The 17,650-nt window shown below is 36.0% G+C and overlaps 1 protein-coding gene across 1 annotated transcript; it reads left to right on the top strand.

The window, feature by feature from the left end:
* Positions 1–868: 868 nt before the first annotated feature.
* LOC311098169 (ecto-ADP-ribosyltransferase 5-like) lies at positions 869–4,428 on the top strand. The gene is made up of 3 exons (XM_084138231.1): positions 869–976; positions 2,797–2,893; positions 2,985–4,428. The coding sequence occupies exons 2-3, from the start codon at positions 2,843–2,845 to the stop codon at positions 4,131–4,133; spliced, it is 1,200 nt and encodes a 399-aa protein (XP_083994357.1). The 5' UTR covers positions 869–976; positions 2,797–2,842; the 3' UTR covers positions 4,134–4,428.
* The last annotated feature ends 13,222 nt before the right edge of the window (positions 4,429–17,650 follow it).

Here is a 17,650-nt window from a genome sequence, read left to right as displayed (position 1 = left end):
ACAGGGAACTATCTCATAACTAATATTCTGGCAAGGTTCTCTCATGTTATGGAAAGTCAGTGTTTGTGCAGTGTTATGTTGTTTTCAATAAAGTTCTCAAAAAGGTTAGTACAAAAATATCTTAGTTAAGTACACTGTATAAAAAAAAAAAAAAAAAAAAACAGAAAAAAAAAAATCTGACAGCAGAGTTTCCAGAGAATGTGTGTTACAAAAACAACCAGAAAAGTATGGTCAAATAAAAAAAGATAATGTGTAAAAATAAAACAGTAATTTCACTGTAAATTGCCTCAAACCATTTGTTCACAAACTAATGTTTATACTGTTAGAAATGTGTGTATATTATTACTGTGAAATTATTTCATTTGAGTCCACTAAACAAAGAATATTTTGATACAATTTGCAAAGTTGCCAATGTCTAGTGTTTTAATCATTTTATAAGGTGTCTAGTGTATTCCAGCCTCTACAGCTCTAGAGACCAACTAGAATTTATAAAACTATATGAACTTCCTTTTTTTATAGCATTACAGCTGAATAAAAAGTTCATACTTCTTTTAGGACTTGACTCTCCAGCTTCATCTGAGCTATTATGAACATGGTTTGAATATGAGGACCCAAAGTTTCAGGATTATGATGAAGGCAAATAACAACCACTTCATGACTGAATCAAGGCATGACGCATGCACGTCATGATTAAAGTGCCTAAACAGAACCACACGCTTGCTATGCATAAATGCAGTTTCATATCCTGATGCAAATATGCTAAGAAAACCTAGTATATCTGACTGGATAAGATTTTTTTTTTTTTTGTGATATGAAAAAGCTAACTTCCTCATCTGTTGGTTTAAATACTGCTGTTGTCGTCTGGCTTGATTCCTTTTCTGATCCTCTCCTCTCATCATTGCTCCTGAGCTCCTGAAGAACCTCACAAAAAGGACAACTAAAACCACAGGTTACTAGGGGCAGGGGCGGTTCTAAGGTCAGTGAATATTCGGGGCTTTAGCCCAAACTAAAATTGGGTATTTTTATTTAAAGGAATTAATTAATTATAAAAGCAAATTTAAGGGTATAAAGTAAAAGAAAGGCTCAATTTATTAGTGAAATAATTGGAACTATTTGCCAATAATATTTTATTTGTACTTATGCATTCTTCAAAACAAATCTTCAGCACAGCAACTCATTTAAATGCCTCTGATTGGCCGATGCGTTTAACAGACATGTCTGTGATTGGCTACAATGCTCAACGCTGCAAAAGCACGTCGTAAGTGCCTTTAAAGGTGCTGTATGTAACTTTTTTTATAAAATTAATCCTTTTTTTATTGCCTGTCTGTGAAGGGGTTGTAATCACACATTACAATGATCCACTTTTCGTGTTTTGCTATTACCTCTGAAGGCCAGTATTCCTATTTTTATGTGAAGTCTCCGGGTCGGATTTTCTGCGAAATCCACCGGATGTGACGTGCATGCGCGCTCCCGAGCCTCTCTCCTTTTTATATACAGTCTATGCGACGGCACTGCAGCTAACAACATGGAGTCTGATAACACCAAAAAGCGACCTGCCTCCAGCACAACACAGACTCCAACACAAACTCCTAAAAAAAATTAAAAAAAATTATCTGCTGAAGCTCGTCAGGCCAAACGTCAATCGGATCAACTCAGGACGAAAACACGGATCAACATTGGCAGAGCGTTTGAATTATGGAGAGACCTCCGCTTTGTTTTAGGTAGCCTATAAAAACAGACCCTGAGTTGGCTTTTTTTCTGATAAATTACAAGTTTTCAGATATGCTGAAATAAATAATAGTAAACTGTAATGAAATAGCAAGGTAAAATACAACATACATGAGACATGAAATGAATACAAAAGACTGTTCCATGATAACAAAAAGTAGGTGCATTAGGATGTAACTTTTATTTTATGTACTAGGTCTACTGTCTAACGTCACTCATCCCACTACGATCATATTGTTTATAATACACATTTCCAGACACGTTCAGTAGGCCTACAGTAATATTACTTCCTACTGTCTTATTGTTACACTGAAATTGTTCAGTCTAGTTGACTAACCGTTTTCGTTATCATTCATTGACCTATGTTGACATTGCTAATTGTGAAAGATACACGAATAGTTAGTGAAATGCCTTATGCTAGATAACACCACATGTCGGCAAAATACAGTCAATGTAACGTTATCATGGTACGAGCATGGAGCATTAGTTATACGTCAAGCTGATAAAAGTAGCCTATTATGGTAATGTTGCAGTGGGAGTTTACATGAGTTTCCAGCATGTTGTGTGATGCTTTCTCCGTTGTGTTGAAAGTCTCAGTGTGGCCGGTAGTGAGTGCGGCGCGCGCTCTTGAGTTTGAGCACCTGTTGCTGTTGTTGCAATCTGTTGTTGCAATCTGAAACATCACCGCTAGAGGCCGCTGGATCCTACATACAGCACCTTTAATGCAAAGGGGAAAATATAAATAAAACTGTAATATGCACTTTTCATGATTAGGTAATCGCGGCTGCTGTAATCTTATTCACATTTGTTTTTCTGATTAATTGTTTTGCTCTATGAGCAAGACAAGGTAACAAAATATTCGGGGCTTTACTAAAAACATTCGGGGCTTAAGCCCCCTTAGCCCAGCCCTAGCGCCGCCCCTGCTGAGGGGTAAAGTTGATTAACTTAAGTGGTACACATCAGTGAAAATAACAGTACAGTTGTTTTTTTATATGTATTTGTTTTGTGTTGTTATTTTGTTAGGGTTTATCTTGACTGTTATGTCTTAGATTTCTTGTTGTGTTTCAGCTTCACTAGATCTACTGGATCATCTGAGGGATTCGACTGAATCAATATGCTGCTGATCATTGAAGCTCTTCTTCTCATTTCAGCTGTTCTAGGACAGGTGAGCTTGTGTTCCATGTGGATGACAGATTATAGACATGAATACTGATATTGATGATTATCGCATATTATGAATATTATGATTCTTGCAGGATCACAGAACTGATGTTGATGAAGAACAGATATTTCCATTGGATATGGTAGAGAATTCGGTTGATGATCTTTATGTCGGTTGCAAAAAGAATATGTCAGACCAGGTGAAGACAGAATTGTTAGAGAAGGAACTCAATAACTCACCTAAATTTAAAACAGTCTGGCAGAATGGTGAAGAGAATGCCACGATCCCAAATGATAGTAACTTGACATGGAATCATTCAGTAGCCATTTATGTGTACACTAACTCACATTTTGATTTGTATCAAGATTTCAATAAAGCTGTTCGTACTGATAAACAAAATTACGAAGACAAGACATTTACATGGTATTCACTTTTCTTTTTGTTAGCAGAAGCAATACAGATTCTAAAGGAAGGGCAAAATGTATGCAAATTAACATATCGTGGTACAGATGTTGAATTTGATGAGAATGTTCAGAACACAGAGGTTCGTTTTGGCCAATTTGCTTCATCCTCTCTTGATCGTACAGTAGCAGCACTATTTGGAAATAAATCTTGTTTTGAAATCAAAACTTGTGAAGGTGCTGATGTGTCAAAATACTCTAGTTTTCCTGAGGAGGAAGAGGTGCTGATTCCTCCATATGAGAAGTTTAAAGTTACTGATGTCAAGACGATAAGAGATCATGCAGGTCTCTGGTGTGACACTGTGTTTGTGTTGGAAAGCACTGGAATAAGAAGTGACCTGAACTGTGCTTTCTTCAGGAATCAAGAGGAGATAAGTAAAATATCAGCAGTTAACAATAATGCATTTTGCAGATGTGTTAATCAAAAGCTACGCACATTGCATTCAGGGTATAGAAACTATCAGTCAGAACAGTTTTTAGGCAAACTAGGTTGCTTTGTGCAACATCAGCTGAGGAGACACAGAGTCTATCCCACCGACAGAGATATTCACTCAGAAATCCACTCTGGGCCCTATCCGCTGAGGGGACATCGACACAACCCCACCGACAGAGAAATTCACTCAGGGCTCCACCCGCTGATGGGATATCGACACAACACCAACAGAGAAATTTATTCGGTGGACCAAAATTATCAGAAATGGCTCTGTTATCGGTTCTTGCGAGATTCTCTGAGAATCAACCGTAACATCCTGGCTTTACTAAGGCCTTGCTGTAGAGTCTGATATAAAGTAATAACTCAAAATGTATATTCAGATTTATTCCTTTCAATTTTTTATATTATTTTCATATTGATGCTTAATAATGTGTTGTATGCTGTATTGACTAAAAAAGGAGGTTAGCGATCAGGAAGTGTCTCCATTTCAAAGTTTTTAATGTCATGGAATGATACTGTGCAGCAGTAAATTTCTTTAATTAACTACATTACGTAACACTTGTTGAATTTGAGCTGGCCATATGAAGTCTGGCTGAGAACTGAAACAGCTAAGATTATTCAATAAACTCATTTTTTTTATCATCACATAGTGTCCTGTTTTTGCTCCGTCTCTGTCTCTGTAGCAAAATCCCCAGTGTTATATTAACACTGCTCAGTGTTTATATACACAGTCAGAGTTCAGAGTTCGCAGTCAGAAATTTCGCTGCCGCTAGGGTGCGTCTAGATTTCTAGACTACAGTCAGAGTGTTATAAGTAAGAGATCTGAGCCACAAAGTCTGTGTATATTAAATATGGAGTCATCTCAGCCTTAATACGCCTGTTAACAAGCAGAATCACTGAAGGAAAGAAAATAACAGAAAAAGAGACTAAATCTGTGAAGATCTCAGCAGAGGAGGATTAAACAACTCCACAAGTTTGGTAACAGTTTGCTCTTGGGAAAATTGATCCTGAGCCCTAGACATTCCAAATGGCTGAGGAGCAAGGATCTGTGTGCCAATAATTCGACTGGGCCATCATGAGCCAATCGTCGAGATAATTCAGCACGCGCACTCCCTGAGTCTCTGGGGAGAGAGCGCTGCGTCCATGCACTTCGTAATGTATGGGGTACCAGGGACAGACCGAACGGTAGGACCGTGTATTGATTAGCCTGCCCCTCGAAGGCGAATCTCAAGAATGGCCTGTGATGGGGCGTTATCTGAATATGAAAGTAGGCGTCTTTCAGATCCACCGTAAAAAAAAACAATCCCCCGGCGAACTTGTGCAAGGATTTGTTTGGTAGTTAACATTCTGAATGGCCGTCGCATGAGGGCTTTGTTCAGATGTCTCAGATATAAAATGGGCCTGATGCCGCTGTCCTTTTTTGGTACAAGGAAGTAGCGGCTGTAAAACCCTGACTGTCTCAGCACTAACTCTATCATCCCTTTTGCTAACAGGTTTTGAATTTCGGCGCGAAGCATGTGAGCTACATTGCTTCTCACCGAAGTCTTGACGACCGCCTAAAATCGCGGGGGTCTGCGAGCGAATTGGAGCAAATAATCTCGCTTTATGATGTTCATAACCCACACTGATATTTCGGGGATGGCTTGCCAGGCCTGGGCCCTTGTGGCTAGGCTTTGAATGACAACTGGGGGTGGGCTGCCTAGCATAGGGGGACCTAATACCCTTATGTTGTGATTTGTGCACATATTCTCTATGGGACTGGCTTGACAGGCTGTGGCCCGTTTGGACAGAGATAGAGTGACAATTTAGGGAGAGCCGCCTAGTGAAGGGGGACCGAAAACCTGTGTGTTTTGTGCTTGAAACATACACTTTATGTGCTTCATTATTTCAGTGGAGCATGTCTTATGACAGGCTCGGACTGATTTGTGAACACTCATGTCTCAGTCTCGCTCTTTCAGAGCTGTTGTAGGAGCAGTGACTATCTGTGGTGCGAGGGTGGGGTAGCTCTCTGATGTACAGAAAGCTAGTCGCTGACTACAGTGATAGTGTGCGGTATCAGTGGTGCGTGCTTTGTAACGGACCTGGTGACCATGAATGAGTTCTGTAAAGCGTGCGCCTCTGCAAACTAACGCTGTTCTCACAGCAGCTCAAACAGAGTGAGAAATAAATGTTTCCCCTGCTCACAGGTAGCTGGAAACGTTCTCAAATCATGATATGCATGATATATATATATATATATTTGGTTCCTTTATAACAAATTATGTGTTTTGGTAAACACTGTTACAAAGACAACAACTAACAAAAAAAATATAAAGAGTCAAACCACCCATCTGAAGGAAATACTGATCACAATAATGGTGGCCAAACATTTTCAATAAAACATCAACATCTAAAACTCTGTTCATTCTCAAAAAGAACTTCTGTACATGAATGACAGAAATAAGGTCAAACGGGTTTGTAATAAGAGAGATTTCATGTCTTTTCAGTTGATTTCATCTAAGGCTGTGTCTGGAAGTAAGTTGTAGTTCTTGTGTTTCTCTTTTCTTCAGTGATTCTGCTTGTTATCATCAGCTGTCTCTAATAATTGAACAATCATCACTCAATTAATCACTTAATAGTCTAATTAACTCTAACACTGCATCAGTGTTACTTTTAACACCCTGCTGGTGGTTCCCATATGAACACCGAGCGGTGTTGATTTAAAGGGGTCATATAATGCCATTTTTGTACAAGCTAATATGATTCTTTAGGGTCTAAATTAAAAGTTTGTAATATACTTTAATTAAAAATTCTCATTAGTATGAGAATTCGTGGGGAATATTCCCTTCGAAAACAAAACTCAGCCACTGCGTCTTCAGCGGTTCAGATTTAGGAACGTCAAAATGACTGCTTTGTCCTTATTGCACCCAAGAACAGAACACCACAATCGCTTAGACGCCATTCTGCTCATAGACAGTGCTCCAGTATCAACAATGACCTGGTCTGCGTGGACTATGATGACAGCTCGCTCACGAGCGAGGGCGGATCTGTGTTGAAACGCTGCTGTCAATCAACAATCGTGAGAGGGGCGTCGATTTTGTGACATCACAAAATCGAACAGCTTGATTTGAGATGGGGGGAAAACATATAATAAGATTACAAAAAAAAACACTGGATGGATTTTTATAATTTTATGATGGTTGTGTACAGGCACTGCCAACACACATTTCAGTACAATCAACTTGTAAAGGTGCATGTACCATTATATGACCCCTTTAACACCGAGGAATTTACTGTGTGTAGTTTACACAGTACTGGCGAGAAATACACACTGATATACCCCAGATAGCAACATTATTTCGGCCCGGATCTGGCCCACATCCGGCACTTGTGGAATACGGATCTGGCCCACATGCAGCGTGGAATGACGGCACTTGTGTGGCCCACTACTGTTTGCCAGATCTGGGCCGGAAGCAGGCCATAACAATGCCACATGTCAGCCAAGAGCAAAGAAATAAACCAGAACTGGACCTTATCTGAGCCACAAAGTCTGTATATATTACATATGGAGTCATCTCATCCTTAATAAGCCTGTTAACAAGCAGAATCACTGAAGGAAAGAAGAGAACAGAAAAAGAGATGAGCAGAAACACAAGAACTACAACTGACTTCAGACACAGCCTTAGATGAAATCAACTGAAGAGAAAAGAAGACATTAAATCTGTGAAGATCTCAGCAGAGGAGGATTAAACAACTCCACAAACAACATTACCAGCTTCACTTATTACTAACCAGACTGACTTTATTTCTGTCAGACGTCTACAGAAGTTCTTATTGAGAATTAACAGAGGTTTAACTCTAATGCGTTTCATTTAAAGTCACCATAAGAGTGATTGGTGTTTCCATTAGTTGGGCTCTTAACTCTTAGTATATCTTACCTCTTAGTCTTTTTTGGCTGCTGTGACAGTGTGTTTGTCAAACACATTTGCAGCAGCAAAGAAAGCTAAAGTGAAATGAGATCAGGTGGTGATGTTTACCTGTTGATGGTTTTCTAATCATCATGAAATAGACTGAATCACTGATGTCTTTTGAATCTAACAATTATGTTATCACATTAATATTTTTCACAACACAAACCCTGTGTTACTGCAGCATGAGATCTAGCAATATTATAACAATCAGTTTAAAGCTTTTAACAAACATTAGATCAAAACATTAGCTTATGCCGACACACACAGACATCAATAATCAACGTATGAATCTCAACAATGGTGACAATCAAAAGTACCTTGCTGCAATGCATGCTGGGTACCAGCATAGTACAAAATTCCCAGCATGCATTGCAACATTAATAACCCAGCGGGCACCTTGATGTCAAAATGACGTCAAAAAATAGGTGTACTTAATACTTGACGTCAAAGTGTCGATGTCAATTTGATGTCAAGATTTTGACCTCTGCTGATGTCATTTTGCCAAACAAAAATGTGAAATGCATGACCGTACACTTATTACCAGCTTCACTTAAAACTAACCAGATTTACTGTATTTAACTTTCGGGGGTAATGAAATCATAATCATAAATATTTTTGTATTTTAAAGTCACCATGATGGTGGTTAGCGTTTGCTTTAGTTGTGCTCTTGACCCATGACTTGGTAATATAAAATTTTCTCTGACTGCTATAATTGTGTGTTTTTAATGCACAATTGTTGTAGCTATAAAAGCCATGAGATCAGGTGATGTTGGCTGTTCATTGACGATGATGATCATTACCTCATTATGTTGTGGCCTGAATCCTTGATCTAATTCAGAGTCTAATGCTTTGATTATATAGGACTTGTGTTTTTAAAGGTTTATAATAGAAGCCATTTAATTTGACAGTATGAGAGCAATGTTGTTTATCAAATAATATTAATGATTTTAAAGACATTTAGTCCATTAAACTTTTTCCTCTACATTATTACTTAGCCATCAAGAATCAGTGTATGACTCTCAACAATGGTGACAATCAATGAAATGCTTCATGCTGCAGTGCATGCTGGGTACCACCAATCAAAACTCACCCTTATCTCCCAGCATGCATTGCGGCTTTAATAAATTATGCAGCTGGAGTTGATCTGATTATCTGGTTATTTTGTTTGATTGTCACCATTGTTGAGATTCATATGCTGTTTCTTGATGTCTGTGTGTGTCTAAGTACTGCCATAGACTAAAGGGTTTTGTGCACTAAATAGTTAAAAAAAAAACAAGTATATTGTTTGACAAAACTGTAGACATGCTGAAGAATCAAATGACTTATATTATGAATTAAACAATATTAAATAAAATATTAAGTCCTATATAATCAAAACTGAATAAGATCAGAGATTCAGGCATTTACATGATGATATCATCATCATCATCATCATAAATAAACAGCCACCAACATCTGATCTCATTTTCTCATGGCTGAAAACACAAGCACAGAGTCCAAATTAAAACAATTCCCCATCGTCCAAATGAAACAATTCCCCATCATAAGTACACATTGATGGCCTAAGACACGAAATGAGCGGTTTGTGTGAGAAAACGAACAGTATTTATATCGTTGTTATCTCTTGAAAACAGCACAAGTCCAAATGATCTGACGGCGCGGGCGGGTATAGATATATACATAGATGTCGCCTTGGCTACGGTTTCGTTCCAATGAACTGCAGTACCGAAGGCGACATCTAGTGTATACACCTATACCCGTATACACTAGATGTCGCTTGGCTACGGTTTCGTTCCAATGAACTGCAGTAGCCAAGGCGACATCTATGTATATATCTATACCCGCCCGCGCCGTCAGATCATTTGGACTTGTGCTGTTTTCAAGAGATAACAACGATATAAATACTGTTCGTTTTCTCACACAAACTGCTCGTTTCGTGTCTTAGGGCATCAATGTGTACTTATGATGGGGAATTGTTTCATTTGGACGATGGGGAATTGTTTTAATTTGGACTCTGTGCTTGTGTTTTGAGCCAGTGACCATCGACCTGCATTATATGACTGACAGACAAGAACGGTTTGACCTAAAATATCAAAATTGAAACTACTGCGGAAACAAAGACACCTACATCTTGGATGCCCTTGAGGTAAGCTAAAACATATCAAAAATCCCTTTAAATAAAAAACGAACAGTCCCTAATATGGCATTAAATAATTACTGACTTTTTCACAGAGCACTGGTATCATGCAGTTTGTGTTAAATTGTGTTTGGGTGGTTAATACTAATAATTATTTGTAATATTATTATTATTTTTCATTTTACAAAGATATGTAAAGGCAGTGGTTCTCAAACTGGGTTTGTGGTGGTTCTCAAACCGTGAGGTGACAGAAGGGGGTGCGGGAACAAAATGTTGAATTTTGCCGTTCCTTAATACTACCTCATCTTAAAATAAGATTTAAACTGAGCATGCATTTCTCTCAGGTTAAATGCTGTAAATACATGACATACGATCAAATTACCTCATCTTTTGCAGTCAAAACTTTCTGCATTTAAGCAGCGTGTAGGCTATATGACGGGTCTCGTGCAGATTGCTGCCTCGGCAAATCACGCTTTACTACCGTTCTCGACAATGTACGTTACCTTTGTAAAAGTAGGGATTTAAGTTAGCACTTACTAGCATGAAGAACAAATATACACAGCAAAAACTCCAGTGTTAAATTAACACTCCTGGGAGTGTATATGAGTCCACACTCAAAAGTGTAAAGTGTTAAAATATGAGTGTTAAATTAACACTCAAGAGTGTTAAAGTTAATGAGATAATTAAGTGATTAATTTAGTGATGATTGAGCATTATTGAAGACACCTGATGTTAACAAGCAGAATCACTGAAGGAGGAAATCACTAATTGTAAGTTACCGTTAAGGTGATGGGTGTTTGCTTTAGTTGGGCTCTTGACACTTATATGTTTACTTTAAATTTTGCTTGTCTGCTGTTATTGATTTATAACAGGCAAATGAACAAAGAGACAATGTGATCTGATGGTGTTGGTTATGTTTTGACATAATCACGGTGTGATCCGTAAAACAAAACTTATTGAGATGGCTTAACTTGTTAATTACAGCAGCTCTGTGATTCTACAGCACATGATTTTCAGTATTTTTTATATAATCCAAAAATATTTCATAACCATTGTTCTGATCAAAAGACTTAATTTATTTAGAAACACAAATATCAATAATCAGCCTGTGAATCTCAACAATGGTGACAATAATAAAGCATGTTGCAGTGGCTGCCACCAATCACAACTCATTAATGGCTCCCATCATGCATTGCGGTATGAATAAATTATGATCTGTATTGTCTGTAATTTACTTTTCCTAATTGAATATTCTGCTCGTCACCATTGTTGAGATGCATAGACTGAATCTTGACATCTGTGTGTGCCTAAAAGAACAATTCTTCTTTGTTTTTCAAAACAACTTTTAAGAAATCCTTTGTATTATATCTAAAATTCTGGATATTTATGCAGATTCACAGTTATGCTGTAATCATCAACATAAATCTAAGTCAGAAATAAGGATCTTAATGAGTTCAGTGATCAATTTCAAATGATGATTGTCATAATATAACCAACACCATCAGATCACTTTTTCTCTTTGTTCATCTGGCAGTTATAAGATACAGCAATCAAACAAAAAATCTATAGTAATCATATGATGGTCTAGAGCCCAACTAAAGCAAACACCCATCACCATAATGGTTACTTACAATTTGAGATTTTCTCCTTCAGTGATTCTGCTTGTTAACATCAGGTGTCTTCAATAATGATCAATCATCACTAAATTAATCACTTAATTAGCTCATTAACTTTAACACTCTTGAGTGTTAATTTAACACTCATATTTTAACACTTTACACTCTTGAGTGTGGACTCATATACACTCCCAGGAGTGTTAATTTAACACTGGAGTTTTTGCTGTGTAGACACAGGCTGTGCATGGAGATCGATATAATTCAAACTCTTCAATACAAAGACATACCTTGTGTGAGTTCCTGTGTTTAATGTTGATCACATTATGAAGAAACACACGAATGCGAATGTGACATAGATGTTATACAACAGTTCAACAAACGAAATATTAATATTAAGTGATGTTCATTTTCAACACAGTTGTCAGTATTTTTACAATAAATGAATAGCTCCAATGAAAACCACAGCAGAACTGCAGCACACAGCAATGATTGTGAACGAATCTTCAGAGTCAATGATTCAATGATTAATTCATAAATGCAGCCACTTGCTTCGTTACTGAATGAATGACTCGATGACTCTCCACCTACTGGCGGTTTTAATTTAATATTTAAAAGCATCACTTCGTTTTTACCACCATTGCATATTTATCTATTTCACTTTTTTTTTTAATTCAAAGCATTATTTATTTTATAAAGGTATTTGTAAAGGTAAAAATGCACTTGAAAAAATCGATTTAAGGGGGAAAATATTGTCCCTTACTGAAAAAGGTGTGACTGAAGATTGTGGGTACGCAGAAGGATATTAAAGCCTCTTGGGGTACAACTCTAAAAAGTTTGAGAACCACTGGGACTGGGTTAAGGAATAGAACAAAATAAACATCAAAGCACAATACACATACCAAGGGCAGGGTTACCAGACTATTGAAAACGGCTGATTATGACAGCCCCACCTAAGATATTTTTCACCAGCCGCCACTGATCATTACATTAATGTTAATTTGATACTTATATCCAACAGCTCTCTGATATGTAACACAAGTAACACATTCAGAGCAGCAGGTTTATGAACTGATCTAGGCAAGGCAAGGCAAGTTTATTTATATAGCACATTTCATACACAATGGCAATTCAAAGTGCTTTACATAGAAGAAATAAAAATAATAAAAAGAAATAAGAATAATTAAAACAGTTTAGAAAAATAAAATAAAAACAGTACAGTACAAACAGTCGGACGAACAGCGGCACAGTGCTCATTCAGTAAACGCACAGCTCATCTAGTGGTGAGGTTGTGAACTGCACCCAACAGAAGTTACAGTGGCCGACAGGAAGTGATGTCGTCGTCTGAGACGGCAGAGAGTAACCAGTTCAGTAATGAGGTTTCTTTACAAAGATCAATTAAGAAATTAGGTTTACTAAATTATTCAGTAAAACGATGTGTTATTGCGAATAATATTGTCACTTGTTCATCATTGTGTCAGTGTTTTATTCACTGACTTTAGCTATAGCTTCTTTACACGAAACGCGTTTGTCCGTTCAGGGCCACCGTAGAAACATGTGGATGTAAGGAGACCCGCGGTGTGTGTAGAGAGAAATGCCTCAGTCTACACTGTAAAAAAGAATACATTGATTTTATTGATATCTAATTAATAAAAATGAGGCAACAGATTACAAGCAATATTATTAATTAAATTTAACAAATTAGAATTGAGTAATAATTAATCAAATGAATTCCTTAAAAGTTAACCATTTAAAATGAGTAAAATTTACAAAATATCTTTTATTGCCAACATTGAAGACACCTGGTGTTAACAAGCAGAATCACTGAAGGAGAAAACCATAATTAAAGTTACCATTGTGGAGATCAGTGTGTGTTTTAGTTGGGCTCTTGACCTTAAATTATTAACTTTAAGTTTTGTTTGGCTGCTGTACATGAGTTATAACAGCCAGATGAACAAAGAGAAAAGGTGATCTGATGGTGTTGGTTGTGTTTTAACATAATCATTATTTCACAATCATTTGACCTGAATCACTGAACCTTATATAGAGTCCAATTTATGAGTTAAGTTAACTTTATTAATTACAGCAGTATAATATTTTTAGCCTTTTCAATGAAATCCAAATGATCAAAATCAATAATAAAAAATAAATAAATATGTATGTATTTTTTTTGTTTGTTTTTTGGCACAAACACACATCATGATTTTGCGTATGAATCTCAGCAATGGTGACGAACAGATCACCTCTGAACATAAGCTCATTATTTATTCATGCAGCAATGCATGATGGGAGCCATGAATGAGTTTTGATTGGTGGCACCCAGAATGCACTGCAACATGCTTTATAAATGTCACCATTGTTGAGATTCACAGGCTGATTATTGACGTCTGTGTAGGTCTCCTTTTTATGTAACAGTAACTTTTTAGAAATTATTTGCCTTACATTGTAAAAGTTAAAAATATTATGCTGTACAAGGACAGTGCTGCTATAATTAATAAAGTAATTAATAAAGTAAACCTAACTCATAAATTGAATTCTATATGAGTTCAGTGATTCAGGTCAAATGATTGTGAAATAATGATTATGTTAAACACAACCAACACCATCAGATCATCTTTTCTCTTTGTTCATCTGGCTGTTATAACTCATGTACAGCAGCCAAACAAAACTTAAAGTTAATAATTTAAGTTCAAGAGCCCAACTAAAACACACACTGATCTCCACAATGGTGACTTTAATTATGGTTTTCTCCTTCAGTGATTCTGCTTGTTAACACCAGGTGTCTTCAGTGTTGGCAATAAAATATATTTTGTAAATTTTACTCATTTTAAATGGTTAACTTTTAAGGAATTCATTTGATTAATTATTACTCAATTCTAATTTGTTAAATTTAATTAATAATATTGCTTGTAATCTGTTGCCTCATTTTTATTAATTAGATATCAATAAAATCAATGTATTCTTTTTTACAGTGTATGTTATTCAGGTATTGGATGAAAGGTGAGCCGAGTAACAGTGGTGGAAATGAGGACTGTGTTATAATGAATCTAAGACCCGACCTGTTGAGCTGGAATGATATCCCATGCGCAGAGATAAGCGGCATTCTTTGTGAATAAAACTGTTCATCTCATCTTGTCATGCATTTACTTTTATTATTTTATGGCATAAAATCATAAAAGTCATTAAATTCAATAATGCTGTTCGTACTGATAAACAAAAATATAAAGACGGGACATATTCATGGTATTCACTTCACTTTTGAAGCGCTGGAAACCAAGTTGCTTTTTTAAATGTTTTATTAACTTTAATATTTTTTTGCTCTGTGGTTAGCTACTAATCAGATAAACACTGCATGTTTTTGTAGTTATTAAACATCAAATTAATTGTCATGCTTTATTGAATCAAATATTCACGCGCTGGTCAGGAGTGAGAAAAGTCAAAGGAGATGATTTAATATCCTAATCAAAGTGTGTTGTGATACCTGTCATTTGTTTTCTCTCTAATGGACCTTGAGTCTGGAAATAAAGTTGAATATGAATATGAAATATATTGGAAAACTGAGATTTGAATCTATGCAAAATATGCAAATACAACTTTTAAAATCATTGGAATTATATTGTCTCAACCAAATGTAAAACTTGTTTATAATATGTGCAATAAATATTGTGATTTGTAAGGGTTACAGTGATAACCTGAACACATTCAGAACTCAAGATCAAGAAAGTATGTGAAGTTCAATGATCTGCGATACACAGCAATCAGGTTTACAGGATTGACAACAGGTGCTTCACATCAGTGACTTTAAATGTCTCATATGGAGGAATCAGCACCTCTTCCTGATCAGGAAATGCTGAATATTTTGTCAGATCAGCACCTGAACAAGTTTTGATTTCAAAACAAGATTTCTTTCCAAACTTTTGTGCTTCTGTACGATCAAGAGAGGATGAAGCAAACTGGCCAAAACGAATTTCTTTGCCCTTAACATCCTTATCAAATTCATCTCCAGTACCACGGTATACATTAAATATGGAGTCATTTCAACCTTAATACACTGTAAAAATGAATGCGCTATATCTACTCAATAAAACTGTGGCAAGAGATTACAAGCAATATTATCAATTAAATTTAACAAATTAGAATTGAGAAATAATTACTAATATAAATAATGAGTAAAATTTACAACAATTTTTTTTAAAACAAAAATATCTGAATAACAGACAGACGTCAAAGATGAATTAAGAACTCTTTATTTTTTATTGCCAACATTGAAGACACCTGATGTAAACAAGCAGAATCACTGAAGGAGAAAAACATAATTTTAAGTCACCATTATGGTGATCAATGTTTGCTTTAGTTGGGCTCATGACCTTAAATCATTAACTTTAGATTTAGTTTGGCTGCTGTACATGAGTTATAACAGCCAGATGAACGAAGAGAAAAGGTGATCTGATGGTGTTGGTTGTGTTTTAACATAATCATTATTTCACAATCATTTGTCCTGAATCACTGAACTCATATAGAGCCCAATTTCTTTATTGTTTACTTTATTAATTATAGCAGCACTGGCCTTGCAATGTTGATGCCAAGCTATGTCGATTTAGCACTGTGCTGATTTGCTGAAGTTAAAATTAGGAGATAAAATATAAAAGCGATAGAGCAAAGTGCGAAGCAGTAAGCAAGAGAGTCCGTACAAGCAGGAAGCATGACTTGCTTAGATAAACAAATTAACCTTTTTTAAAACACATTTATTACCCCCACTGAACATTTCTAAAGGAAAGTAAATGAGTCAAAGTAGCTTGTTTCTTCTACATTGATTTTTCTTATGCTGGTTCAGTACGCACACACAAAGGGCCTCCTTTCAGAACATTTGATGTCATTCCAGTTGCCATCTGTTGCAAGAAAGAAATAAAATAGTTGTTTTATCATTTGCGTATTATGGAGAAAAAAAGTTATTAATGTTTATTTAGACAGTTTATGAGTATTAACATCAGTTACTTACTGCCAAAGTTCATCTCAAGGCAGTGCTCATTTCCTATATTATTGGGCTCTCTAGGAAACCATATTTGATAGTTCATTTTGGTTCCATCACTCCAGAGCCAATGTCCCTCCTGTGAACAGAAGAGAAAAAAGGACATTGGGTCCACAGCTTACATTGCTTAATTTTATCTTTATTTATCTAAAAGATGATTCCTCATGAAACCCTAACCTCATCTCCACTTTAAAAATGTCATAAATCTAAACAGAAATGAATAAATATTTTTCAATTTCTTTACTGATACCCTTTCTGTGAAATAATTTCTAAGACAGGGCAGCAAAATCCCCAGTGTTAAATTAACACTGCTCAGAGTCCACACTCAGAGTGTTATAAGTAACACTGAAGCAGTGTTGAAGATAATGAGATAATTAAGTGATTAATTTAGTGATGATTGAGCATTATTGAAGACACCTGATGATAACAAGCAGAATCACTGAAGGAGAAAAGCACAAATTTTAAGTCACCATTATAATGATCAGTGTTTACTTTATTTGGGCTCTTGACCCTTACACTTTTAACTTTATAGTTAGTTTGGCTATAATTCAGTTATAACAGCCAGATGAATAAAGAAAAAGAGTGATCTGGTGATGTTGGTTGTGTATTAACAATCATTTTTGATCAGAATCACTGAACTCATTTAGAGCCTAATCTCTGAGTTAGGTTTACTTTATTGATTATATCAGCATTGTTCTTGCATAGCACAATTTTTTGTTTAGCATTTTCAATGTTATCCAATGGATTTCTTCAAGTTTGTTCTGAAAAAGTTTATTTATTTATTTATTTTTGTTTAGACACACAGACATCAAGAATCAGCCTGTGAATCTCAACAATGGTGACAATAATAAAGCATGTTGCAGTGCATTCTGGGTGCCACCAATCAAAACTCATTCATGGCTCCCATCATGCATTGCTGCACAAATAAATAATGAGGTTAATTTTCTTGTTAATTTCTGTTTTTCTTACTATTTTAAATTATTTCTGCTGTTCTTATGTGACTTTTTAGTCGCTTGTTTTCTAATGTTCAGAGTTGATCTATTTATCTGAATATGCTGTTTGTCACCATTGCTGAGATTCATACGCTGAATCTTGATGTCTGTGTGTGCCTAAATAAAAGGTTTTTATTTTATTTAT

Source organism: Abramis brama, assembly GCF_963993115.1.
Source record: "Abramis brama genome assembly, chromosome: 1".
Classification (NCBI taxonomy): Eukaryota; Metazoa; Chordata; class Actinopteri; order Cypriniformes; family Leuciscidae; genus Abramis; species Abramis brama.
Note: the sequence above shows the minus strand (reverse complement) of the source record. Positions and strands in the feature narration are given on the sequence as shown.

Bases quoted from the DNA above. Each gene is read 5' to 3' on its own strand.
- LOC311098169 (XM_084138231.1), top strand. From the start codon at position 2,843: ATGCTGCTGATCATTGAAGCTCTTCTTCTCATTTCAGCTGTTCTAGGA. The intron at 2,894-2,984 runs GTGAGCTTGTGT...TGATTCTTGCAG, and splicing joins TTTCAGCTGTTCTAGGACAG to GATCACAGAACTGATGTTGA.